Consider the following 27496-nt stretch of genomic DNA (forward strand, 5'->3'; position numbering starts at 1 on the left):
TCTCCAACTTCAGCTTTGATCCCACGCTTAAACTCAAGGGCAAGGTCTCCTCCCAGTTTCCCACCCATTCCCTCTCTTGGCTGCCTGTAAGTCCCTCCAGGGAGAAACTCTCCACACTTACTGACAGCAATTTGATTTCCTTTTGTGTTTTGTTCTTTTTTCCTTCTGCCCACCCCAGTCCCACCCTGCAGACAGGGTTCCACCAAGCCTGGAGAAACAAAGCATCTCATTCAGAGACGCCCCGCTGTGGTTATCGTCTTTGACATATGGCCGCGGGATAAAAACAGTGTATTTGAACACATTAAGAAGCGCAGGCACCAGCCCCCTGTGTGGCTGGAGCGCAGGGAGCACGAGGAGATGCTGAGACTGGTGCTGTCTCTGTTACAGACACTGTGCGCAGCGGCGTGCAGAGAACAGTCCCCTGGGGTACGGCTGGAGATTGCTGGTGCTGCAGGTGCCAGACTTCTGAGAAAAAAGATCTGTAGTGTTTAAAAATAAAAAAAGCCTGCCACGAGGTCCCAAATCCTGGTGTCTGCCACTTCAAAGCAGTCCCAAGCGATACCAAAAAGGCTCTTTGGAGCTCAGTAGCATCTTTTCAGACAGGACAAGGTTCGCTGCAAACAAAACGTCCTTCCTTTCTCCCAGCAGCAAAGCTCTTAAGCCTCCATTTAAAGTTAAATACATGCTTAAACCCATTCCTCCTCAGCATGCCCTGTGTGCTTACATAGAATTTTAGCAGGCTCAGAAATGCTCTGCTATTACCAGGGCCTGTTCAAAGGCTGAGCCTTGTACACTGGATAACAAGAGCTTTGTCTTTACAGAATATCTGTGCAATGAAGGGGTGGCTTTTCTGGGACCATGACGGCATCTGTGGGCAGAGCTACAGTGTGGATTCCTGCAGGTGAGAGCAGAAAAGATTCCCCTTTCTCTTCCCAATCGTGTTGAACAGCAGAAGAAATAGCAAGCTCAGCCCTGGACCAGCACCATGTCCCTTGGAGGTTCCCTCAGCTGTTCCTCCCACTTCTTCCCCCTTTCCTCAGCTGAGTTTTGGGCGCAGTGCAACAAAACCCCCTGTCTTCAAGTGTGATGGGGAACGGTGCTTGAGGAGATCACATCAGGGGAATGGGGACAAGCTGATCAACTGACTTGATCGCTTCATGTCTGATGTCCCAGCTAGGCGAAGTGACCATCTTGTCAGAGCTAGCCAGATTGCGTTCACAGCTTCGTTCCTTGGAGGAGCCGATCGGAACAGAGAGCACACGACAAATTGTTCCAATTGCAGCGCCTGCATGGATAAATCCTGGGGCCAGACATATGCACTTGTTGAACAATAGCAGTAGGAATCCGGCTTCTTCATGGATGAATATGTTTAATTAAAATATATATCCTCAGAGCACACCCAGAGATGGAAGATGCGTACAGCTACACAAACACACTCAAAAATGCTGGGAGAAACCTAACACTGTAAGGCTAGTGAACCAAGACTAAGATTTCCATCACAGAAGGTCTTTAAGGCCAAGCTAGATAAAAACTTACCAGGAACTGAGAGTTGACCTTGCTTTAGGCAAAGGATGGATCCTCTCTGTGTCCTGTGCCAGCCTGAGAGATTACAGGCATGGTAAGCAGAAAGGGAGTGAGTTGGTATAAAAACATCTGGGCAATATTAATGAGGAACTTCTCAGGTCCTCTTTTATCACAAACAGTATTTCTGTTTGCCTGGATTTCTCGGCCAACCAAGCATTGATTCTGTCAACCCAGTCTGCACTGATGTATAAGCAATTTTTCATCTATCAAGCTCAGATACAAGTAATATGCCAGGCACGCACGGAGCAAGCAAACATATTCTTGCAAGTAATTAGCATAAGATGTGCTGAGGTCAAGCAGTTGTGTCAGAGCACAATACAAATCACCAATATTTCTTCCTACCAAAGACTGAAAATGGAGAATTGCAAATGCTGTATCTTTGGCTCACCTCTTGCTTCCCATCGTTTATACCAGAGGAAGGAGGTAATTACTTTGAGGTACGTTTAAGAATAGCATCTCTGCTACTTTCATTGCTTAGTGGGAAAGCACATGTTTAAATGACGAAAGGTCACATTATTTCAGGACCTGTTAGGTCACTTTCTTGCCCTTAACATAGGGAAAGAAGCGCAAGTGCCTCATTTGGCCGAGTCCAGAGTGGTAAGCTGAGAGCAGTCAGTTAAAGAGCTGCAGTTATTCTTCCTGCCTTCTGTAAGAAGATCTCGGTCACATCTCCTTGGGGGGAGCCTGGTGCAGGGTATCGGACAGAGGGGCCATCCAGAGCAATGTCCTGTGTCCAAGAGATGCACAAAATGGGTGCCCAGGAAAGGGCAGGAGCACAGTGATTCCATATGAAGCATCTCCCCATACCCTGCCAGCCATTTGATGGGTGTGAACTTCGAGAGCCAGACGTCAGTTCAGTGCCTCCACTAGTGGGTTTTCTCTAGAATGGAGATTTTGGTAACTCGTTTTTCCATTAATGCGTCTGGTCCCACTGTGAACCTGTAACAGCCGTTCCTTCCTGTGGGGAGGACTTGCACAGGTCAGCCTGCGCTGTGGGAAGGACTAGCTTCTTTTGTTCTGTGTCTGGCTCCTGTTAGTTTTGTCTGACAGCCCCAAGTTCTTGTACAGGAAGAGACCACAAATGGTCCTTCCCACCCACCCTGTGCAGGCAGAACTTATGGATCTACTTATCCTGCCCTTCTCTTCAGGGTCCCAAGTCTGATCTCTTCTGAACAGATCAAAGAGTGAGGGTAGCATTGTTTTAAACCACCAGTTTCCTACAGAATGCGGTCTATCCACTTGCAGATGGCTTTTATGGTCTCTAAAGCCTCCCATGGATTAGCCCACAGTTGACTGTATAAACATTTTCTCTATCCCACATCCTGCTTCCACAGCATGTCTGGGACTCACTTCTCTGTCCTTTCGCTCAGTCCAAACATCCTGCAAAAAGCCTCCAGCTCTCCTGCACAGTCTTCCTCACCCCTTTCCCTAAACCTCCCCAGCTCCTGCCAGGTTGCAGATAAAACTCAATCAGCCCAACACAACCCCCAGACTCTTGGAGATCTGCCCACAAGGGAGGAACTCATGTGCCTTTCTGATTTAACTACCAACACATTTACTGCTGCTTTGCCGTTGACTTAATGCTTCTGCTGTTGCATAGAGGTCGATCTGTCTTCAGCCATCTCTCCCCCTGCACATTTCAAGCTCTCTCCTTTCTCCCCTCAGCTGTCATCTCCAGCAGCCTGGCTGCTGAAGGAGGTGGGCGGCAGAACACGCACCGCAGGAGATGCCTGATCTTTCTTGTGCTCGAGGATGGGAGAACTCAGCCATGGCAGCATCCTCCTCCTCCATCACTCCTCACCACGTCGGGGAGAAAACCCCACCATGGCTTCCCAGCACGTATGTGTGCACCAGCACCCCTGCATGAGCTCTGAGGCCTGATGAGTGCTGTGGGGAGGTTTGGGGGGGCTGTGTGGTGGAAGTGAGACATACACCCCGTTATTTAGCAAACCAGGTGCTGCACTTGACATGGCAGAGCATGCAGAGGAGAGGGAGCTGCTGTGGCTCGCTGGTCTCTGGGTAACCCCCTCATCCAGCTGGTGGGGGCACAACTGAGGGTTAGGGGGGGTTATGTGGGTTCCTTCTGCCCAGTCAGCTGTGGGGCAGGTTGGCCGAGGCAGGGGTAAGCAGGACAGTGTGGGTGGTACTGCCTCAAACCACAGCACCTGATTTACCAGAAGCTGTGTGTGAAGTGCTGTTGACTTGGAGCAGCTGGCAAAAAAATGAAAACAATCCCCCCTGCTCCTAAATCATTATTTAAACAGTATAAAGGTCTCTGTAAATGTTTAAAACATCAACATGGTTGGGAGGGGAAGGAGGAAAGACAAACAAGTTTGCTGTTTCAGCTTCACAGAAACAGATCTTAATTTTTGGCAGAGTTTTATTCATCCAGAGGATCCAGCTGCCAACATGCTTTGGAAAGCTTCAAATTTGTAACCGCTTCCCTAACATCTTCCTCCAAGAGGCTGCAGTTTGGCATGGGCACCACCTTTGATGTCTGCGTTTGGCCAGTACCTCATGCTGTAAGATCTCAGTTCATGGCCAGGGCACCTACACTGGGACTCAGTGGCTGTGGGCTCTCCTGATGGTGTTTTTCTTCCCCAGACCTGTGGGTCACAGTGGTCAAAGCCCAGCAGGAGCCAGGGAGCTCAAAGGAGCAAGGTGCTGGCTGCTGGGGCAGGAATGAGGATCCTCTGCTTCCTCTGAGCACCTCTCCCAGGAAATGGGGGTCCCAGTTCCCATCCCATTCCCCTCCTTTCTCAGCTGCCTCAGTAGCGTTGCGGGCACCTGGTGCATTACTGCAGCAGAAACCCTGTGTAATTCCTTGTAATTTCTATTTAAATACACAGCTGGCAATATGACTTGAACTAATTCAGCTTTTTTACTGTTGAAGAGCTGGAGCTGTATGCTGGTTTGGCTCCAGGCTGAGAGGGACTCGATCTGAAGCCTTGTGTGTCGCAGGCTGCTGGAGGTCAGTGCCTGCCCTCCCACCTCCGTGCAGATCTGATGCTCTGGGTCCCAAATCCCAAGCCCTGGAGCATCATCTGTGTGGGATCTCAGGGGGAGGAGGGCATCCTTCTCAGCATGGGGGAGACTTTGGGCTGGCAAAATGAGGCTGCATCTGTGAGGAGGACATAAGAGAATAAGATCCCTGGGGAGCAGAGAAGGACTCTACTTCCCACCAACCTGTCTGAGGTCTCAGCTGGTTGACAACCCCCAGTTAAAGCTCCTTTCTGCCCGGTCCCACCTGCTCTGCTCCTGCCCAATCTTGTGTTTGCCCCTGTGTCCCTCTGGCCCAATCTTGCTCAGCCCCATGCTGAGCTATGGGGTATATATCACCTCAGCATCGGTAGCTGCCTGCTGCTGTGAGGTGTTGCTGCTGTGAGTTGCTTTGGCTGGTGTGTGCAACCTATATTGCTATAGAAATGTGCTCTGATGTGCTGTATTTGCTTTACAGTCTCTAGAAGTGTGTTCCTGCTTCAGCTGTTCAGTCTAATGACAGTACTGGGCTGTGATCTGAAGATGCAGTTTCCGGAGAAGCTCAAATACCTGTTGGGTGGTTTAAGAAGCTGAACCTGTTACTGCTGACCCATGTGTGACCGTACCCCAGAGCAGATATGGGAGGGAAGATGAGTGTAGTGGTTCCTCGTGGAATCATAGCATCATTCTGCTTGGAAGAGACCCTCAAGATCATCAAGTCCAACCACAAACATACCACCAGTCCCAGCCTTGCTGTTCCTTCTTCGCTTGTTGTGGAGTGACCTGATACAAAGCAGAAAGACTGAGCTCAGCTGAGCTGGCTTAGTTCTCGAGCAGGGCTGCACCAGGGAAAGCTGTTGCTGGGGTGTCCTTTGCTTTTCCAGCTCCAGCCAGCTCCTGTGCAGAACCTACACCGAGATAAAAGAGACTGACACAGTGTGAAACCTTCCTCCTCTTCAGCAGATGGTGTTTGCAACAGTGGACTTTGCTTGTGTTATTATAACAGAATGGCCTGGTCTAGCCAAGAAATTGAATGAGAAGCTGCGGTCTAGTCTTGCTGAGACTGGCTTATTATGTAAACCTGACCTGAAAGCCTGGATCACAAAGGAACTCTTGTTTTTTCAAGGATTAGACTTTTCAGCCATCTTCCATTTATGAGTTAAAGTGCTGTCATGACTTGCCTGCAGTCAGTAGCTGTTGTCACTCTGCAGCATTCACAGCAATCTCCTGGGACTCTTAATGACCGAGGATGTGATGTGTGTTGCAATTTGAACTTCATGTAACCTTCACAGAAAACCTAAATGCATCTTAAGTGGGGCTAACCTAGTGTCCCTGCCTTAGGCTTTAGCAGATCAGTGCTACTCCTGTCCAGGCTGTGAACTCTACATGCTTCATGCCTAAAAATCCTCACAGCTGGAGAAACAATGCCCCTGCTTAAGCAAACCACTGTGAGTTATTGGCTGATAATGCCACTGGCTAAGCCTGTTCCAGTGTGTCCTGCTAAAATGATGGACTGGGAAGGTGAAGCTGAACCTCCATCAGGCCCAGTACTGTCAGACTGAGACTGCTGAGCACTAACTGCAATGGCTATTTCAAGATAAACCTCAGTCTCAATCAAGGTGAGCAAGAAAAAGCGTCTTGCCTTGCTTTCTGCTTTCTGCACAATGCTTTCTGCATTGTGACTGAGGGTGGAACCTGCTTAGCAAAAAAAAGAGTGTCAGCTGGTGTTAGCCCTCCAAGAAACTGGGTCACCAATATTTCTGACCTTATTCTATCGCATTCAAGATGTGAGCAAACCAGAGCAAGTGTTCCCCCAGTCGGAAGGGCCAAGAAACCATGTGCTGCTTGTGTGTCTCAGCTGGTCACAGGGCCTCCAGAAAGACTTCCCTCAGTTACCTTCTGGCTATTTCTGACCACCTCCCTCTTCTCCAGTAATGCTGCTGCTCCCAAAGCATCGCTGGAGCTCTGCCTGTCTGCATCAGCTCCCGAGCTGCTCTGCTCCTTCCTCCTCCTGCTAACCAAAGACTCTGTACATCTGTCTTTAACCTGCTGAGCCACAGCAATCTGAGAAGAAACTGAGGAGTGTGGCAGAGAAACTGTTGTAGGCTCTGTCCCATATTTGGTTAATACCTGGAGGAGATTTTAACCTTCATGGGGAAAGGGGTTCTGTACATCTGCCAGCTCTGTTATTCAAGCATGCAGCAATCCCATGGGCAGAGACACTTCCACTTGAAATCCGAGAGCCAGCTCAGCCCACGCAAGCCCTGTGTGTGTCCCTCCTCGCCAGCCTGGCTCCGATAGCACCAGCCTTTCTCACAGCTCTTGGGGACAAACCTCACTTAGTCCTGACAAGCCTCCAAAGCTCTTTCACAGCAAGCCATGTGTGAACTCAGCGTGTCTGGTATTGAAACCACCTACTTGACTTTATCCTGCCTGGTTACAAAAGGGACAACAGGCCTGGACAGGTAAGAGGACACTGAGCACAGCTGGACTTGGATGCTGGGGGTGTTCAGCCAGAGTGCAGCCTTTCCCACAGCGCTCTGCCTTCAGCTAAAGGAGAGATCTCTCTTTAGCGCCTCTTTCACTCAAAGCTTTAGACGTGGTACCGTATGGATGCTATCATGATGTTCATTAGTCTCTGTCTGAGCCCCCTCATGCTGCAGAAAACCCCTGGAGGGGACAGGCTGGGGTGGGATGGGTTTTGCTGCAGCTGAGCTCTGCTGGTTTTTCCTCTGGGGGTTTCAAGAAGTTTTGTTCCGCCCATGAGAAGTGCCAGGCATCAGGGGAAGATTTGTTTGTTGGCAGCTGTTCTCGTTTTGCTCTAGAAAACAGATGCTGTGCTAGGAATGCACCGTGACTAAAATTCCTCTGGGCTGCTCAGGTCAAATAGCAGCAATAGGGGAAATGGAGGGCAGGAGAGCAGCGCTGCACAGCAGAGAGCAAACAGGGGGGCCGAGCCCTTTCCTTTCCCTTCCATCCTCCCCAGAGCCAAAAAGCAGGGGCTGAGCAGTTGGAGGGAGAGGAGGAAGAGGAGGGTTAGCAGGCTGCCTGCCTCCCACCTCTGGCAGCCGCACAGCGCAGGCACACACGCCTGGCTCTGCCTGTACCTGCTCCGGGGAGCTCTGGCATTGTCAGCCTCACTGCTTTTTGCGGTGGCGTCCGACCTCCTTGGAGAACAGACCACACTCTCTCCATTTGTTTTGCAGAGGGTTCAGGGAAAGCTTTCAGGATCAGAGATTTAAACAAGGGGTGTGACAAGCGGTGACAGTTTGGGAAAAACACAAGCGGCAAAAGGTTTTGATACTGTCAGAGAACATGACAGGCAAGTTCACAGCCCCTGCAGGCCTTTGGCTTCTTGTTTTCTTTTGCCAAACGGGGGAAGCAATCCTATGCAGTGACCTTGTTCTGGCGGGGCAGTGCTAGACATCCTGAATGCAAAGCAGAAAGCCTGGGCAGGGGCTGGGAGTGGGGAGACGGCCTGCAGGGGCTAGAGGAGCTGGGTACCTCTTTTTTGGGGGGCACGCTGTGAGGCATCTGGAAATTCAGCTTTTGCAACGCGCTCAGCTCTGTTCACTGCACCCCGGATGCTGAAGTCACTCTCAGGGCATCTCCTTCTGCTTATTCAGGAGCTGCCAGGGCTGATAGGACCCTTGGGTCTGGAGAGTGGGGAGTGAGATGTGCAGGCAGCCCAAATTCTGCTTCCCTGCCCTTCCTGGCTGAAGATGCTGGGACTGAGGGCCATATCGTGTCCACCCAGTGAGCCCTGGGTGGGTGGTGAGCGCAGCCTGGACACAGCCCTCGTGCTCCTGCCCATCGATGGCACTGCAAAATGGGTCACCCATCAAAACAGCCCTTGCCTTGTTCCCAGGCTAAAATAAGGGGTTGTGTGATAAAAACTCTGCAGCTGGTCTCTCTATCTCCCACCAGTGTCTGCATTAACTGTCAAGACAGTGACTTCCTTGATGCTGGGCAATTTTTTTCTGTGCACGCAGCCAGCTAATCAATTACGTTTCTCAGCAGCTTCCTCCAGCATTCAGGCATGGAGGGTGGAGCAAATTTGTTATTCTAGGCACTGTTGGAGAGGCATGAACTGTACTAAAAGCAAATTGGTTGCGCTTTCCAAGCGCTGACACTCTTCACTCACAGCTTGGCTTTCTGGTTCTCCTCCCTCAACCTCCTCCCTGCTCTCCTGAGCACCTCTGGGTGCAGCGCCCATCCCACCAGCTCAGAGCTTTTTTTTTCCTGTTCCCATCTTATTTTCCTCCTTCTTCATGGTTGTTCCTTGCCCTACCCAGGCATGATCCTCTGCATACAGAAGGGAGATGCTGTGTGATGTGTTTACATCCATCCCAGTAACCTTGGGCCTTGCAGAGCTGAGCACTGGGCTGAGAAACTGAAGTGGAAGGATCCAGCAGGATGGGTGGAGGTACCAAGAAATATGGGGTATTTGAGGTGATATCAGATTGGATATCAGGAAAAATTTATTTCCGTAAAGTGCTGTTGGGCATTGGAACAGGCTGCCCAGGGCAGTGGTGGAGTCACCATCCCTGGAGGGGTCGAACAGACACGGAGATGAGGTTCTCAGGGACACGGATTAGTGCCAGGGTTGGGTTAATGGTTGGACTTGATGATCTTGAGGGTCTCTTCCAATCAAAATGATTCTATGATTCTATCTCGGGAAGATTTATAGATGGTTGAGAGGGACTGTGTCTCCTGCCAGCTCGGCTACACCCTGGCTCTCTAATAGTGGGAATCAGGATGTTTTCTATGTGTGTTTAGCAATGCAATGGCTTAAGAATGAGAGCGGCAGCACTGCTGGAGTCAGGAGGACCGCAGAGGTTTGCTAGGAGCTCAGCCAGTTGTGTAAAACTCTTTACTCCCCAGATTTTGGCCTGTCAGGATACACGCAGGCATCCTCCCAGGCCAAGGAAAGCTTGGCCTGAGCAGAGCTGCTTTTGTGCTGTTGGCTGGTGGGAAGGGATGGCCACAGCCTGAATCCAGCCTGGCCTGGGGGTGAACAAGGTTAATGGTTGGACATGATGATCTTGAGGGTCTCTTCCAACCAAAATGATTCTATGATTCTAAGGTATTTTTCATCAGGTGCTGCCTGCTCCAAGGCTTCCCTGTGGGCTTGTTGCCCTGACGTGTCATCCTGCTTCAAAATCTCAGCAGAGAGGATAAGAAGGAACTGGGTGGAGAAGATGCCCCATGCTTTCAAAGGGGCATCTTTATCAGCAAGAGGAGTTCAGCCACCTCTAGTCATGTTCTCTATAGCAAGATAACCTGGTGCTAATGGCATTGCTTCTGTAGGATAAATCCTATAGATGTTGTGCTCGGGAAGGAAGTTGATGAACCAGCAAAGAGAACCCAGGATGCCTGTTACCAGTCGTCTTTCCAAGCCATTACACAATACCACTCTGGAGTTAACAAACTGAAAACATCTGGGAATAATCAAAGCTATTTAGGTTCTGGGAAAGCATGGCTGGAGAAAGTTTGAAGGAAGCAACTTGAAAGCTCAGCATTGTTAAAAACAGTCTGGAAGCCCTAGAAATTGAAACAAGGGTAACAGCTACAAAGAGTGAGGGAATATCAAGAGAAAGATCTAATATCCTCTGAGGAACAGAGAGGAGCCAGATTGAATTGTAATGTTCAAGCCTCTACTAAGCTACAGGGCACTAAAAATTGCATTGGAAGAAACAGATCTGCCATTCCTGTGGTTTCCATTGGCAAGGGAGCTGAGGGAAAGACCAGGGCTCTGTCTTAAACACAGCCTGGGGAGTGGAAGTCCGATTTAATGAGGGATAATCACAATCCTCCAAAAGCCTGGTCTTGCCGATGCAGAGCCCGCGGTGAGCAGTACCTGCCAGGGCTGGCTCGGGGAGGACGCAGGACACGCAGCAGAGGACCGGGGACAAAACGCATCCCTGGCAGGGTGCTGCCAGCCAGCGCTCTGCTGGGGCGGAACGTGACCCGCAGGCTTTGCTTTCCAAGCAGCAGGACACGTGCTTGGGCTGGCTGATGGCATCACCATGGGAAGGGCAGTGGGATGGATCGTGCTTCCCAAGACCCGTTCCCCATGGAACTGGGGCAGCTGAGCTGCCTGCAGCATCCACTCTGCTCCTTCTGCAGGGGCTGCTCCCCTGGGTGACCTGGGGAAAACCGCAGAGCCAGGTCTCACTGGTGGAAATCCCCCCTTTCAGCACCACTGGCGAGGCAAGTCTTGCCGGGAAATCTCTCTTCTTCTGATTTATCAGAGCTTTAATCTTGAAAGGCCTCTCCTGGTGCTTTCCGTTTGCTCTTTACATCTCCTCCTAATTCTGCCACTGGTTGGCACTGGGCTACGAGCCCCTAGCATCTCCAGGAGATGAAAAGGAACCTGGGCATGAGAAGGGTGGGCAGACCTGAGGAAGGACAATGGGACAACCAACCACTGCAGGAGCCATGGAAATGGTTAAAGATTTGGGGAGCCCAGATCTGCTGCATCTTCCGTGACAATCTGGCCTCCCCAGCATCCTCGTAAATGAGAAACCGTGTAAGCCTCACACTCTATTATTGCTATGGAGCATTAGAGTCTCTCATTTAGGATAAACATTCTCCTCTCCAGCAGAGCATGAATAACATTAAATGAGATAGTTAAAATGTTTCAGGCCAATTATAGCCCTGGTGTAACTTCGGCAGAGTTACACCAGGGATTAATTTGATCCGGAGAGCTCTGCCTCCTGTTCTGAACTGGGATTCCAGTGCAGGTAATTACATCCTGCCTCTCTGCACTTCCTCTGGAGTTTTAATTGGGTTGAATGGACCAAATCCGCAGCAAGTGTAAATCAATGTAATTGAGCTCGCTCTGGAGAGGAACCCTGCTGATTTACACCCTGAAATCTGGGCCAGCCTTCTCCCTTTCCCTTCCGCCAGGCTCCGGCTGGAGGCTGCACGACGAGGGGCAGCGCGGGCTGAGGTTGGTGCAAGGAAACTGCCCCCACCCAGCACCAGATCCCCTGCAAAGGGCTCAACTGCAGCTCTTTTCTTCAGAAAGTCACCGCGTTTCCAAACAGCTGCTCTGCCCTGCCCCTGGTGCTAGCGCAGGTCAGGTCCGCTCCGGGGTGCAGTGTGGGTGCCCAGCAGCCTGCGCCCCACTGTTCCTTCTGCCAGTGAACCCACCACCCCAGTCACATCCTGGGGGGACCAGCCATCACTCCCCAGCCTGGATTGCAAACCGGGCTCCTTGTGCACCGAGGCAGGCAGCTGGACTGTCTCCTTCCTCCACTTGCCAGCCCTTTCAGTAAATCAGTGTTAATGAGGGACATTTGACCCTCTCTTTCCCTGAACAGCCTTAAGAAACATTTTTGTTCCATGAGACAGTTAAGAAACTTGAAGCAATTTCCTCCCTCTGCTTCTACTGTAGTTTTTGTGGTTGATAGGTTGGGGGTTTTTTTTGAGAAAAAGAGAAGTTATAGGGCACGAGCGGCCTTTAGGATGCCTGAGAAATGGGAGCAGAGGAAGGACAGCAGAGTCTGATATGGAGGGGATGGACCAGACAGGCCAGTCAAACTGAGGTGACCCCAGCCCTGGTCCATTTGGTCTGTCAGAGCAACCACGTGTGCAACCGAGACAGGAGGCTCAGAGCTGGGAAAGTGCACTCGCTGGCTGTAATTAGGAATTTAATTGCGAGGCGTTATCTCACTTAGTTGGAGCCTATACAGAGCCATACGTCCCCCATAGCCAATTGTATGCAGGGGCGGCGGCGGAGGGAAGGGTGCTGGGAATGTTCTCCCTCACTGATTTCCAGGACTTTCTGCTGCTGTGTGGTCCCTTTCCCTTCTCACAGAGAAATGATGAAAACAGACAGTCAGATAAACCCTGGGGAGCTGGGCCCAGCAAGGCCACACAGCTTCACCCCCTCCTCTGGGCTGCTGGTCCCACACCACCTCCACCACCCCCAGCTGCATGTCGCCCACTCGCCGTTTCATTTCCCTTTTGGTTTTTCCCAAAGTGTATTTTAGTAGGAACAGAGATGGAAAGAAGAAGAGCAGAGATGTCACAATCCTTCCTTCCTTCCTTGTCAAACAAACAGCGTCTCCTCAGCAGGACTACGACAACAGAACCATGATGGTAGGACCATGTCCTTCAGCCTCCTATCCCGAAGGAGACCATCAGCATCCTCAGAGGACCACTGGTGACACCGCGCCTGGCCTGTGAGTGCTGTCCAATTCTGTGTTTCTTGTAAAGTAAAGGGTGGTTTTGGCCAGCAGAGAAGATTAAGCAAATTCCCACTCCCACCCACCAAGGGCCTTGTGGGACCATCCCAAATCTCAGCGCAGACAGCAAACACCTCGGCATGGCCAGCAACCCTTGGGCAGCCGCTTGCTACAGGCAGACTCGCCTGCCCTTAACTCAGCTGCTGGCTGCGGCTGATTGAGTAAATAATGAACGTTTCTCACGAAATCCACCCTCTCGGAGGTCCCCAGATGGAGAGCTGGCCTTTCCGTGGCTCAGGAAACATTTATCCCCCAAATACACAACACCCCCGTGCAGGCGGTTTAGCAAGCGGTGTTTGCACACGCAGGTTGGCAGCTCAGTGACCCCGTTCCCGGCAGCACCGTGACATTTGCAGGCGCCACCTCCAGCTGGCCCCGCGTTGTCCTTGCTGGGATTTTTGTTTGTGCAAGTCCAGATGGGAAGAAAGGTCAGAGTTACTGATGGTAATGTCCAGACTGAAATCTGGATTTTTCCTAAGCCCAGGGTGACTGTGCCTGGGCTAACCCTGCAAACTGGGGGTCCAGTTGGCTACTCTCAGTGGGTTGCAACAGACTGTGCTCCTCGTCTTTGGGGCTCTCACAGCTCCAGCATATGCACATTTTGGAGCTCCTCTCCAACTTGTTTCTGACCTTTCCTGAATGCAGATCCTCCTTGTTGCTCATTGCTGCCCACCTAGAGCTGAACAGCCTCAGTCCTGATGCTTCCCCTGCAGCTAAACCCCTGACCTTTATTTTCCCTTAAATAAATATATGAAAGCTCTGCTATAGCGATATCAGCATGTCAGGGGCGTCCAGGTGATTTAAATCATCTGAGGAGCTGATTCTGCTTTTGAAGCTTCAATCCGGAGAAGCTTTTGTCTTTCCAGCCTCCAATCTCTTCTGCACTGGCTTCAGTGCATGTACATTGTGTTCATTCCCTGACCACCCCCCTCTTTGGCATTATTGATTCTCCATCTTGCTTTTAACCTGCTATAAAATGAAGGCAGCTCCAGGTAAAACAGCAGTTTAATTCTTCCTGATCACAGTATTTCCTTTACCAAAAAGAAGGAAAAAAAACTGTTTAAAGTGAGTTGAGGTTATAAAAGCTTAATTAAAAAGCTTCAGGGGGAAAAAAATCTATCGGGAAAACTCTGTAGGCATTTTTGAAACTACCCCTGTGGAGAACCAAGCTGCTGGCAGCTCTTGTCTGTGTGTCTGGCCTTAGCGCGCTGGTGGCAGGTGACCCTGCAGCCCCGGGATGGGGAGATGGTGCTGCCACCAGCCAGGAGCATCCTGGGCACGAGCCACAGCCCAGGCTCTTTTCCCACCATCACTGTGTCCTGCTTGTGGCCACCAGTGTGGTCAGCTCTCAGAAAAGAGCAAACAGCTTGTTCTGGGTTCAAAAGGGGTGTATTTGGCACTGAAAGCTCATTCCAGCCACCAAGAGGCCAGCGCAACTGTGCCCGCAGAAAGGATTTTGCTCTGTCACTACTTCACTCACCAAAACAAGCAAAGACTTGGTTCCTTCTGCCTCACATGTATCGGCAAAAGCTTTGTGAACTGCTTTTTCAGTTAGGGTGAAGCTGATGTTTGCAAGTCTACCGATGACTGATCAATACATTCTGATAGACTTTTCCCATCAGAAGATTTATTTTTCCAACAGGACACTGAGTTCTCAAACAGATGAAGGCTTGCACAAGAAATCGTCTGCCTCGGTTTGGCAGCAAACAGAAAACAGGAATATTTTTCTTTATTCTAAACCCAAATTTTTGTGGTTAAATAGAGCCAAAAATATATCTCCCCCTCCCGCTTCTCCCAGACACGAGACATCTCTGAATGCCGAAAGCAACTCTTCCCCACCGCAAATGGACCAAATAAACCCAGCACGAGACTGGTGCTTAGTAGAAACAGATGCGCCTCTAATGCTGTCATCTACAGCAAGCTGCGTCTGCAAACCGATCTTTTATTAACATATTTGTGTGGATGGGAGAGCTGCAGAGGGTGCGTGAACCCCGCTGCCGGGAGCAGGACGCCTGGTCGCCCCGTGCCCGTGGGATGCGTGGTGGCTTTGGGGGGGCATTGCCGTGGGGCTGCCGGCCACCCCGCAGGGCTCAGCCTTAAAAACAGGCAAATTTCTGTTCTGCACCAGCATTTCAGCCGGTGTCTGATCCCCCCTGGGCTGCAAGAGAGGAGTTAGAGGGATGTGGGTTGGTTGGCGTCGTGGGTCGTTTCGCTGGGAGTTTCGGCGTGTGCTGAACCGGATGCCGGCTGCAGGGGAGCTGCAGGAGGAGAAGGACTCACGGTTGATGCTTTGCTGAGCTGGGACAGACAAGTTTATGAGCTTTGGGGCATCTGTGGAAGGGAAGGTGAGTCCCTGGGCTGCCTGTGGGTGTTTGGCAGTGCCCTGTAGGCTGGGGGGATTAGGATACACAGGCCTGGCCTCAAATTCCCCCCAAACACCCACACATGTGCCCCAGGCTGGCATCCCCTCACCCGAAACCAAAGGTTTTCTCCTGGGCAGTTGTCCTACCTTTGCTGGGAGCCGTAGATGGGCAGCCTGGCGCTGGCCCTCAGTCCCTGGGGTCACTGTGCAGGGGACAAAGCCACATCAGTTCCAAATCTCCACCTCACATATAGCCCATGCCCACCGCAGCGGGACCAGTGCCAGCTCTGCTGCCTTTCCTGTCCCTGCGAGATGCTCTTGGCACCCGGGCAGCTGGATGTGCTCTCACCTGGGAACCGAGCTGCTGCTGAAAATGATGGAAAAATGGGCTTTTTCCCTTCTAATCTGTCTGTTTCAGGCTCTAATTTCCTTCCCCCAGGGTGAGCAGTTTTTCTAGAGCCTTCATAGCCTCCCCAGCAGGCAGAAAGACCTATAAATTCTGGGTGAAACAGGAAGAAACAATAATTAAAATGCCCATGGGATCTGTGAGTAGGGCAGAAAGGCAAAGACGAAGCTTTTTACCCCAAGCTTGCATTTTCTTCCCACAGTTTCCCCAAAGCTGCATCTAGCCCAGCTAACTGCTACATCCCACCTGGTTTTCACTCGGAAGCAGCATTACGTGGTGCGAGGGTCAGAGTCGGCCTCTCTCCTGGTCTCGTCCTCTCCCTCGGGGTGCCTGGGGACAGAGACGGGTGAGCTGTGCCGATTGCAGCCCAGGGGCAAATTGCTCTGAAACCTTGTGGGACCAGAGCCCCTGGACTAATCTGGCTTTTTAAATGAAAGATGTTAGCTTGCTGAGACCAAGCACCTCAACTCCTGTCCCACAAAGTATTGCTGCAGCACAGTTTAGCCTGGAATATGCTGATTTTATCCAACAATTCTTTTTTTTCTTTTTTTTTTTTCCTTCCAGAAACTAAATAAATCATGCAAGTCCTCCATCACCCACTCTCTCCAATCAGCCATCCCTTTGTCACCGCCCATCCGTCCCCTGGGCTTTGGAACTGGGTCAGTGAGCAACATCCAGCAGCGGTTGCTTCCCACTGAAATTCATAGAAAGCGGATTTGGCCTCTGAGTGCTTTCCAGTGCCCCAAATTTGCGTTTTCAGCACCCATCTCAGCCAGCCTGGGGCAGGGTGGCTGGAGGAGCAGGTAATGCCCAAGTACAACCCTCAAAGGGACCCAGGGCTCTGCCAGCCACATGTCCCCACATTCCTCTGCTGTTCCAGTGCTCATGGCTTTGCATTGTTGCTACCTGGTAGGTTCTGGATGCCCTTGAATCTTTATCCCTGCCCATACTTGGCTGAAATAAGCCACTTTTTGCAGGGGTGTCAAAGTCATTTTCACCAGGGGCCACGTTTATACAGTCCTAAAATTGCATTTTGCCCTTTGAAGGGAACTGTGAGGTTGATGTGGCCCCTGGTGAAAATGAATTTGACACCTCTGGCTTATTGCCTGTGGAAACCAGGCAAAGGAGGGAGCAGCTTCATCTTGGGATCCTCACTCTTGCTCTGCTTTCAGTATTGTACCAGCCTGGTTATGCCTGATGGTAAAAGGGGATTTGTGCTTGATGGGTTGAGGATCAGGTCTTGGGGACAGAACTCGTCTCATCCCAGGAAATCTGGCTGAAACAGGGACAGGAACCTCCTGAAGCTGCTGAAAGAGCCCTGCAGAGTGCAGGTAAAACCCATCCCTGCCTCCTGATACCCAGCTGGCTTTTCCACTTCTGAAGTGCAGCACCTTTTCAGCGCTAGAATTTGGGGTCACTTTCAATAACTCGCTCAAAAATCAGAAGAAAAAGCCAGAGACACTCTCTGAGTCACTGGCATGTTGTTACCAAGGACACTAAGGTTCCTGATTTTGAAGAAGAGATTAATTACATTCTACAAATAGACATTTTATCTGCATTGAAGAGCAGCAAGAGCTAGTTCTTTTAGTGTAGCTCATTATGTATCAGCAGGTAGTATTGTGACAGATGTAGGAATCCAGTCGTATTGTCACTTGGGTTTAATCACCAGAAAGCTGTCTTCCCCGGGTCAGCTTCTACTGAGGATTTGTAATATTTACATAGCACTTGGGGCTGGCTTCTTTATTGCCGGAGTCTGTATTCACTCGTCAGTCTCTCATTATGCATGTGCCAGTATTAATTGCATTTAGAAATGAGATTCTAAAGGAGAAGTGAGAGCTATTTAGCTCTCCATTCAGCTTGAAAGCCAGCAGCCTTCTGTGTGACAGCTCTCGAGATGTTCTTGTGCTCGGCTTTCTCTCCAGCTGAAAAGCAGGTGTTGGAGAGAGTTGGTGTCGGAGCCACTGTATCAGCACTGCCTTTTGTGCATGCCCAGACATTTATATAACCGGCAGGATAATGACTCCGCAGAAGTGGCACAGAATTGACCCTTCTGGTACTGGATTCAAAGGCAGCAAGTGGATCTGCTCAGCTGCTAAATGGATACAGGAGGGAAAGTGATGCTAAACCTTGTCTCCCATGGAAAAAGGGGGGTCATTTTCCTGCTGGTGGATTTGGGGGTTATTTATCAGCTTGGCTGTGCCTGCAGCACTTTGGAACTGTGTTTGTGGCTTTGCTAATGTATTTAAAGTCGTACAGAGATTCAGCTGACACTTGTCTGTGCATGCCTGCTGCGCGCTGACGGCTCCAGCCCGGAGATGCAGAGCCCTGTGCTGCCGCTGCCAGCCGTGCCTGGGCGGTAGAAATGAGGAGGTCACGTCCTGCTCCCCAGAGGGCACTAAGCTGGAAGGTTAAATCCAGATGATGCCAAGCTACCGGCTCTGTTTTCTCCAGCCTGAGGTGCAGTGGGTCTGCTCTCGCCTTGCAGTGCAGTGTGCAGGGTGCAACGAGGGTGTCCTTGTGGGGGGAGAGGTGCGTGCAGGCACGAAATGCTCCCTCTTCCCATGGCCCAGTTCTAGGAAAACAACCCTTCTGGAGCCTGGGGGGTTCATGTCCAGCCTGTTGTGTGAGGGCTGAGAAGGCAGCAAAGGCAAATCCGCATTTCACTTCCCCAAAGTGCCTCCATTGATTTGCCACAGTCCAGCCTTGCCCCATGAAGCCCCCGACTGGTTCCCTCTCTTCCCAGAAGGATCCTGTGGGTGCTTCTGGGCTCCCTTGGGTCCTTGCTGCCCTACATCCCCCCTGTACTGCACCAGCACTGACACAAACCCCAGGGCACCGGGTCAGCGGCACCTCCAGCTCCCTAAACCCAGATACTGCTGAGCAGCAGGTGGGGAGCAGCTCCCGCCAGGATGGGACCGGAGGGGAAGAACATGAGAAAGGTAAACAGAGCAGACATCCTTAACCAGCCCTGGCCCCCAGCCAGGACCTTCTTGTTAAATACCACATTAAACAAAGAATAAATCACTGCTTGTTGAGGAAACCTGAGCACCCAAGCCCAAGGCGTCCTGCATGACCTTCCTGTTCCTCCACGAGGAGGTTAGTCCAGGCTGGCACTTCAGTTTGTTTTTCATCTCCAGTGAGGGGGAACAGCAGACCCTGCAGCTGAGCTTTTAGGAGGAAACCTTTCAAACCTCTCATTTTGGGATGGTGGCAACCAGCTCCAGGGGCCAACCCCAACCCCATGCGCCCACAGCTGAGCCCCCCAGCCCTGTGAGTGTGGGCCAAGGACAACCTGCCTTGTCCCTGACAGCCCCAAGGCTTATAAATAGAAGACGGGACGTGAAGGAGGTCAAGTGAGCCGGGGATTTCACATAATCTGATCTTGCCTGTGCTGTTTGTTTGTGTCCTTTGCCCAGGATGCACGCTCTGCTCTGCACACGGGGACGTCAGAGCCAGGGGGACGTTCCTGCACCAAGGCAGCTTTATCCCATGGAACATGTGAGTTCCTGTCTTTCTTCACTGTGTGCTGGTTTTCAGGGATGTCTTCAATCCAGGGGTCACCCAGAGTAGTGCACATATGGAAAATCCTGGTCTTTGTTGCTGTATGGCGTCCTAGTGCCTGCGCAGCCTGAGCCTGGTCCTGTAACTCATTGAAATCCAGTTGGATCAAAACTGGATTGGGGTTCTGGTGCCTTGGGTCTGTTTGAGGTCTGGAGGATGCTACCTGCCCTCCACCGTGCCCATCCAAAGCCTCAGTCCTTCTGCCTCGGTCACCTTTACCACTTGTCCCAGCCCCAGTCTGGCAGCAGTTCTTTCTCTTGCTTCTGCAACGTCTCTTTTCCAAAATACAAAAGGCTGGTGACAAATTCTCTTCTGGTATAAAGCTGTCAGTGGAACTGCTCTGATTTATGACAGCAGAGAGCAAGGTCAGTAGATGAATGTCCAAAACAGAGCAAGTAGAAAACCTCTTAATAGCCACTGGTCTTCAATGGTGAAAGCAATTAATCACTAGAAGAGCTAATCTAGCAGCACATGGCTTCTCTGTCGGCTGGTGTCTTTGCATCCTGACCTAGTGCCGGTCCGAAGGCTGCAGTGGGGCTCAGACAAAGCTTCTCCCAACCATCCAGCTGTGAGTCTCCCTTGTGCTCCCTGGGGCTCCAGTGCTGTGCTGGGGACCCCACAAGCTGAGTCCATGCATGCTCTCTCCCCATGCTGTGTTGCTGTCCCACTGCCCACAGGTTGACGATGGTGATGATGATGGCAGTCAGGTGTGAGGTCTGACCAGGCTGCAGGGCCTGGTTTAGATGTGGTGGAACAGCTGCTGATCCTTGCATGAGTGGAAAGAGCCACAGCAGCCCCTCTTTCCCTCCTAACCCCAGCTTTTTCAGCTCCAGGCTACATCCTACCTCCTCCTGTGAGGTTTTGTGCTTTCCCACTGCTTGCTAAAAGCAAGGACACGGTAGCTGAGCCACAACCATCCCTGACACCTCCTCCCACACCTGCACATTTTCCTTGCTCCTAAAAGGGTGCCAAGCCAGCTGCACAGCTGTCCCCGCATCCCTGCCCAGGCTCCCAAAGGCAGCTCCCATGGGCACAGCTTGTGCTGTGGCTGGAGCCGCCTCCCTGCTCACTGCCAGCACTGCTGCCATCGCTTCAGGTGACCTGTCCCTGAGCCATGTCCCATCACGTGCCCCCCCAGTGCTGCCTGCTCGCCCAGCAGCTTCCCAAGGGACAGACCTGCTGGCTGCCAGCTCTGCTGGCCCTGCCAGCTGCCCCTGTGCCCCCTGCCCTGAGACAGCCCCCACCTCTGCAGCAAGCACTTTTGCTCAGGCACTTAATTAATGAGTCCTTAATTTAGTCCTGATGCTGCAGGTAGCAAAGGGAGGGCTGTGGTACTCAGGCCAGGAGATGCCTTCCCTGCTTCCAGTCTTGTTTCTCCCTCTCCCGACTTAATTGTCTCGTTAAGTGTCAATTTGACCTCCTCACTTTCAGATGTCTCCAGTCTCCACTGGTAAATAGATTTGTGCATCTCCAGCGGAAACCTCCTTGATCTGAGCCTGGCATAAGGGTGATGCTTGACCTTGACAAGAATGTGGTCCCACTGCCGCTGAGCTGAAGCCAAGCAAGTGCTGAATAGGAACAAAACTCCCTCCCAAAAGCCACGGGGAGCTACAGGTAAGTGGAAGCCGCAGCTGCCAGCCCTGTGCCCATCGCATGGTGAGGATGCACTGAGCAGGAGGTGACACTGCGCTCCGGTCGCAGCTTTGTCATTGACTTGATGGGGGACTGCAGCAAGTCCCTTTCCATCTGCTCTCTGCCATCGCCTGGGAGCTGGGACGGGAGTGAGTGTGTGCGTGGGCACGGAGCGCAGCGCTGCAGTGTGGTGGTTCTTCTGAAAAGCCAACACTGAGCTGATGTTCTCAGCCACCCTTCATACCCAGACCCTCACCACTGCTCCCAGCACTCAGGGATGGAGCAGGACCTCCCCAGGGCTATTTCGCATGAGAAGGATTGATAGCTGGGTGCTGCTGAGTGTCATTGGCAGCCTGGGGATGTCCCCATGGCTGAGAGTGCTGCTCAGTCTCCTCTCCAGCCACGGTATGAAGACAAACAGGCAGCCAGGCTGCTTGTCTGGATGGATAGCAGGGCGCTGGGCTGCTTCATTTAGGAAACACCTTGATCGTTGCATATAAAAGCATCCCAGGAGTTCAGATCTGTCCCTGTGCAACAGAAAGTCAGGAGGTCATTCCTGCATGTCTTCCTTGCTCGCCCTGGTGCAGCGAGGAGGAGGTCACAGCACAGACAGTTCCCCTCTGCCCTGCATGAGGGAATGGCTGGCGCCCAGAAGATCAAAACTAGAAGGAAACCAAATATCTCCAAGGATGGGTCTTAGGCTGAGTAGCAAGATCCCCCACCCCAGGGCCACCCCTCACCCTCTTGTCCCAAGCCCCAGGGCCCCGAGGGGACAGGAGAGGACATACGGTTCCACTTTGTTGAAGAAGCGGCGCCGCAGCATCATGACGAGTGTGCCGAGGAGCAGGAGGGTGGTGCACATGGCGCTTCCTCCATCACCCCCAGCGCCGCCGGCCCCGCGCGTCCCTCCCGCAGGCACCGCTCAGCCTGGGGCTGTCACCCGTGCCTGGCTGGCCTGTCACCCTGGCTGGCGGGCACCTCTCCCCAGCAGCCACCTGAAGGCTCTCAGGGCTGGTTTTAGGAGGAATTAGAGCAGGATCAGATCTAATTAAGAGGCAACAAATGAGGACGCTTTCCTCTGACCTTCGGGCAGGAGGGAGCCAAGCAGCTGGACTGTGACCCCTTGAGCACTTAATTGGTTTTGGCGTGAGGAGCTCAGGCCCCGTATGGTCTTTATCCCCACACCTTGGCCAGGCGGGCTCTGGGAGGGACACGTGATGGACCTTCCCACCCCATCCACCCAGCCCATCTTCCTGCCCCTCTATCCCCGTCACCACCAGGGCTGGGTGCTCCGCTCTGCTCCCCACTTCACCCACCTTCCCCCTGCTCCTCCTTTGCCTCCCGCTCCCTTTTCCCTCCTCCTGCCAGACCTGCCTCAACCCACTCCCCCCTTCCCGGCTCCTGTAACCTGACAGGCTCAGACCTGCATGTAATTCCCCGTGGACGCATCTCAGCCAGCTGACCCCGAGACCTTGTCTGCATCCTCCCATCGCCCGGGCTGGGTTTGCCTCCTCCTCCGCACTCTGCCATCGCTCAGCAGCACGCACACCTCTCCCCGCAGCATGGCTCTGGCCCCATGGTGTCCCCACAGACCTCTGCGCATGGTGTCTCACCAGGGAAGCCTTTCCCTGGCCTGTAAACTCCATGAATGTCCTACCCATGGGCTGCTAAGTGCCTTTATTCCCCTTGTCCCAGCTCAGCCCTTTGCAATGCAAAACACGTTTTGTGGAGTCAGGTGACTTTGTGGATTTAGGTTAAAGAGAATAAATGGGGAAGAATCCTCTGTAAGAGACAGAGAGGGAGGAAAACAGCTGTGTGTTCACACACGTGCACGTGAACTCACACATGGGGTTTAATAGTGCACAAAGGTCCTGACCAGAGGAGCCCCAGAGCAGGCAAAAGGATTTTGAAACGAGAACCGAATCCAAGTGACCTGGATTGATCTGGGTTTAATGACTGGTTGGGTCTGAAGGAAAAAACAAAGCTGAGATTTGCAGGAAGCCTGGCTTTCCATCCCCGACTAGCTGAGATGCCCTAAGTCCAGCGGTGACAGGGGCCTGGGACAGCTGTGGTTAGTCCCCTCTTGGTGGACATGTCCTCTCAAAGTGCTCCAAACCCCACAAACAACAGTCATGAGTACCACTTGAAATGTTAGTAAAATCAAATCCCTCTAAGCCCATCCAGTAAACAGTCCCAATCCCTGAACTTGGGGGTCAGCCAAGGGCAGAGGGGACGGTTCTGGCCTCGCTGCTGGCACCGGCAGGATGGGAAGCCTTCGGGAGGGCGGTGGGTGTTTCATCCCAAGTGTGTCCTCCAGTCAGATGGAAACAAGAGTGAATAATTCTTTCCCAAGTGGAAGTCAGGCCGGAGGGTGCGGCGCCGCCTTACGCAAGGTGCTGGGGAGCATGCGGGGTGGCCAAGCTCGACGTCCCGGCCGGCCGCGCTGGAGCATGCTGGGCTCCCGGGAGCACGTTTCGGTATGTGGGGAAGTTGCCGAAGCCAAATAAACAGCAGCTGCTGGCTGAGCTGGAGCCCAAGAGGCTGGAAGGACCTTCTTTTCCTTGGCAATAGGCAGCGGTGGCTTTCGTAATCCCTGGGAGGACATTGCTGCTTGCAAAGCCATCTCCCCTCGCTGAGACCCGGCCGGGCTGACACCGGGAGTCTCTGCTCTTGCACCCCAGGTGCTGTCTGAGGCCCTGGGAAAGAGCAGCTGCAGGAATTTGCTCCTTCATGGGCTTGCTTACACGTGCATCGATCTCCAGAACTGAACAGGGGCCATAACCTGTGGGCACGAGCCCTGGGTGACCGTGGGTGCCAAAGGGACCCAGTGCAGGGTGCCAGTCCCTCTGCTTCCATGACATTGGGTGACCTCAGCAACCAAAACTGGCCCCACGTGGGAGCGTATCACTTCCAAACACTCTTGATTGACACCGAGAGATGCTCGGTTCAAAGGCAAGGTAATGTGAGCAGATTAGTTAATGCTTCTTGCCCTAGCCCTTGAGAGCAGGGCTGGAGCGGCAAGGCAGACTTAATGGGTTTTGAAGGCTTTTCTTTTTAAGATATGAATCAATGAAGCTGTACGGGGAGCATGGATAATGTGATTGGAATAAGAAACAGGGCTTGTCTTTGAACCGAAGCGAGGTCCCTGACAGTGTTTACTTCATGTCCTGGCACTAAACGCAAGATGACATGAATATATTAGCTTGCTGGCTTTCCTGAGCAACCCCTGCCACGCTCAGACCAGCTTCAGGAAGGAAAAGAGCAGCAAAGAGAATCTGTTTGGAAGTGTCGACTTGTTTCCCAATAACCCTGTCATCCTCATTTACCGCTGATGGGTCCAGCTGTGACAGGGGCTGTGCTCCTGGGGGGGCAGCTGGTTCCTGCCGGTGGGAGAGCTCAGCACGGGAGGACAAGGGGGAAGGTGGTGACACCGGAGGCTGGTCAGGGTCCGAGGAAGTTTAGCAGCCAGCTGGTGGCCTTGTCTGTGCAGCCCCACGGTGCTGGATCCGTCACCTGCTTCCTGAGAAAGCATCTCTTGCTTCATCCCTCCCAGTTTGCATCACAAGGTTTCAGTTTCCTCAAATCCCAGGGTGGGACTGGGGGGGTTTTGCAACAGTTCCCAGGCTGGGACCAGGTTGGTCTGGGTGGGAAGGGCTCTCCAGGGCTGCGGTGGCAGCTTCTTGCCCTGCCCTGCCTACGAGCACCAGGCAGCACCCAGATCCACTCCCAGGGCCTCTCTCTGCTTCCTTTTTTCCCCCTGCATTTCCTAATCTTTGTTTTGTTTTGTTTGGGTTTTTTTAGATTGTGTGGGTTGGTAGGGACGTTTTGGGGTGGGAGGCGGAAAGCTGACACAAGGTTCGAGCAGGTCACAGGGAGGCTGTGCTGGCCTCATCTCACCCACCCGCTGCTGCCGAGAGTCCTGCCCGGATGTCTTCATCCCATCCTTCATCCTGGGCATCACCCCAGCCCTGCTGCCGTGCTGGTCCCCAGCTGGTGTCCCCAGCACCCCACTTCATCCTGCTCCCATCATGGGAGTGGAGGGCTGGAGGTCAGGGTGGATACAGGGGTTGCAAGAGAGGAGGGTGGGCACCGGGGGCTCAGGGCAGATCCCACTGCGGGGTTTTGCTTTGGTAGCACTGCAGACCTCAATTTCTGCACAAAGCTGCACCTGTGGGACTTCAACTGCAGAGAAGATGAACCCTGTTTCCATGTAGGAAGGAGAGTCAGGGTTGGTTTGGTTCCAACACGTTCCATACCAGTTCTGGAAGCTCCTCTTGAGCTCTGGTTTCAATCCAAGGAAGAAGAATGTCTGCCCCGGCTCTGCTCCACACAACCAGCCTGGGTTCAACTTCCCCGGGGCTGCCCAAGCCAGGGTGGGGGGACAGCAGCTCCCAATGCTGTCACCTTGCTGGCTCAGCTCTTCCCAGCTATGTTGGGGACATGGAGCTGGGGGGAATCCCAGTCTCTTGATGCTACTGGTCTTTATAAGTTAATTAGCAATGGAGTGTGCCAGTAACACAGACAATGGCTGCACGATTAAACTGGGGTCCCATGACATCCTGCATGGGCTCACCACCCCACCGTGACGGAGAGGCAGACAGCAATGGAACCCCAGCAGGATCTGGGGGGATCCTGTAGCCCCTTAAGCCCCCTCATGTTGTCCCCAGCTCATTCCCACAGTGACAGCTCGCAGGGCGCAGGTGCTGCTGGCACAGAGCTGGAGCATCGGGATTGTGCACAAGTCTCCTGGGATCGCAGAAGCCGGGGGAAGGAAACCTGCAATAAGCACAGAGCATTTATACAGGCTTTAGACTAAATCTTTCTCTACCGGGGCATCTGGCTGGAGCAGGCGCTGCAAATCCCTTTCCTAAAGTCTTGTTATTCCTTTGCAGGCCAGGACCGTGCAGTTGGCAGCAGAGCTGGATTAGGAAGATGCAGAGAAAAGCACCGCACACCAGGGGCAATGCTGGGTGAGCTGTGCTGATGACCAGTGGCTTCGCTTCAGCAATAACAAGTCCAGTGTCTCCAGGTGAGACAGTGCAGCAGCCTGGAGTGGTTCCGGGAGGAGATGAGAGGTGGCTGCTGGGAAGGACGAAGGACAAACACCCAGCCTGGCACACACATGTGCCCTCCATGGCCCTCGGCCACCTCGGCGGGAGCAAAAATGACAAAGAGCCGTAGCAGCATCTTCCACCTCCCACCTTGACCAGAAGGTCCCAGGGAAGTGACTTTCCAGGGGACACAAGAAGTCACCCACGTTTCTCCAAGAACCACGTAGTGAGGCTGTCCCCACGCACCAGAGAAGCTGGGCTCAGCCTAAGGGTCTGGATTTGGGGGTTCCGCCTTCGCCTCAGCGACCATGGAGGAGTCAAGGGTGGGGATCTGCTGTCAGCCGCATCCCACACGCTGGAGAGATGAAGTCTCGGGTTTTTTTACCTTCACCTCCCACTCAAGGATCGGGAGCCAAGTACATTTCTCATTGCACCCAGCACACAGGGAGGGGGAGAGGCAACATGGTGGGGAACAGGGGGCGTGGGAGAAGCTGGTGGAGGTGCGGACACTTCCCACAGGGATGCAGCAGAGCCTCGGGGGTCCTGGATCCCATCCCCACCCCCTGCGCCTGTGGGAATGGAGGATTTCCCACTTACTTTTCTAATATTCTAAGATCTCGAAATGGAAACTCTTGAACCAAGATCCTTTGGCTGCTGGTGCCAAGGAGCCAGGCTCACGCTGCAGCCAGGTACCAGGCTGTGAGCCCACCTTTGCCTAAGGCACAGGGTCCAAAAGCTTCTAAGAGTCCTTGTCTTTAAACACACAGTGAGTAAAAACTTAACCAATGGTCCACCCAGATTATTGCCCAGTTGTTCGTATTTGTCAGAATTTGAGGCTTTTTTCCGTTTTTGAAAGCACTAGTACTGCATTGCAGTTTTGCTCTGGTTTTAAGCCGAGTCTAAGCGCAGCAGCTCTTCTCCTGCATTTTAAAGAGAGGGCAATACGCTTGGCCGTGCCCTGCCGGGTCCAGAGGGGACAATTCTCTGCTGCATGGTGGCCACCTGGGGACATTGTAGTTAATATTTGAGCTTGGGCTCACGGGTGCTCATCCCAGTGGCTAATGGACAGGAGGAAAAGCCAAACTTTACACTGGCTGATGAAAATCTGATTATTTAGAAGCTGGAGGTGGTGCTATTGGAGACCTGAATGATGCCTGACCATGTAGGGTTGCCCACGTTGCTGTGGGTTTGGTAGATCCCAGTTAAGCCCAGGTTTGTGTCTCCAAGCCAAGGGGTTCACTGACATGTGGGGCTCTCAGTTTGTCCCAGCATGAAGTTGGTGGGGGACCCAGAATGGGGGACACGTGGGCAGCAGCTTCTCTGCCAGCTCCCATTACATCTGCAAGAGCCAGTTTGCTGACACTACTGGTCTGGCTGCTCTTAATCCAGTCTGGTATTGAGAAGAAATAACAGCTTTTTGCCCTCTGCATATCTGCAATAATGAAGCTTCAGCCCCCAAATGGGCTGAGCCACCCCCAGCCCCTGCGTGGCTGGTGCCAGAGCTGCACCCTCAGCCTGGCTGTCCGTCAGCCCCTCTGTCCGTCTGTCTGTCTGCCCTGGCAGGGTGCAGGAGGCGGCTGTGAACACCAGGCTGCTTCTCTTGTCTCTGATCCCCCTCTGGGGGATTGTTGGTTATTACAAGTCTTGGTAGTATTTTCCTTCTCTC

The 27496-nt window shown here is 52.6% G+C and overlaps 1 protein-coding gene and 1 long non-coding RNA gene across 3 annotated transcripts; one reads left to right on the top strand and one right to left on the bottom strand.

Moving 5' to 3' along the window:
- Positions 1 to 813: 813 nt before the first annotated feature.
- Positions 814 to 26619, top strand: LOC309446916 (uncharacterized protein). Its single transcript, XM_082067118.1, has 8 exons — positions 814 to 901; positions 3250 to 3423; positions 3961 to 4106; positions 5068 to 7028; positions 12646 to 12755; positions 19003 to 19084; positions 20579 to 20761; positions 25672 to 26619. Exons 1-4 carry the CDS (start codon positions 859 to 861, stop codon positions 5155 to 5157), a joined length of 453 nt encoding a protein of 150 aa, XP_081923244.1. The 5' UTR covers positions 814 to 858; the 3' UTR covers positions 5158 to 7028; positions 12646 to 12755; positions 19003 to 19084; positions 20579 to 20761; positions 25672 to 26619.
- LOC309446917 lies at positions 14513 to 21785 on the bottom strand. 2 transcript variants are annotated; one of them, XR_014185527.1, is made up of 5 exons: positions 21568 to 21785; positions 15833 to 15916; positions 15530 to 15679; positions 15328 to 15383; positions 14513 to 15076 (listed from the first exon to the last, which is right to left on the bottom strand). It is a non-coding gene; the product is annotated as an uncharacterized lncRNA (long non-coding RNA). The 2 variants fall into 2 exon arrangements; XR_014185528.1 differs by lacking the exon at positions 21568 to 21785 and having other exon boundaries at positions 15833 to 16111.
- Positions 26620 to 27496: the final 877 nt, after the last annotated feature.

This window comes from Streptopelia decaocto (genome assembly GCF_964273445.1).
Source record: "Streptopelia decaocto genome assembly, chromosome: 16".
Taxonomy (NCBI): domain Eukaryota; kingdom Metazoa; phylum Chordata; class Aves; order Columbiformes; family Columbidae; genus Streptopelia; species Streptopelia decaocto.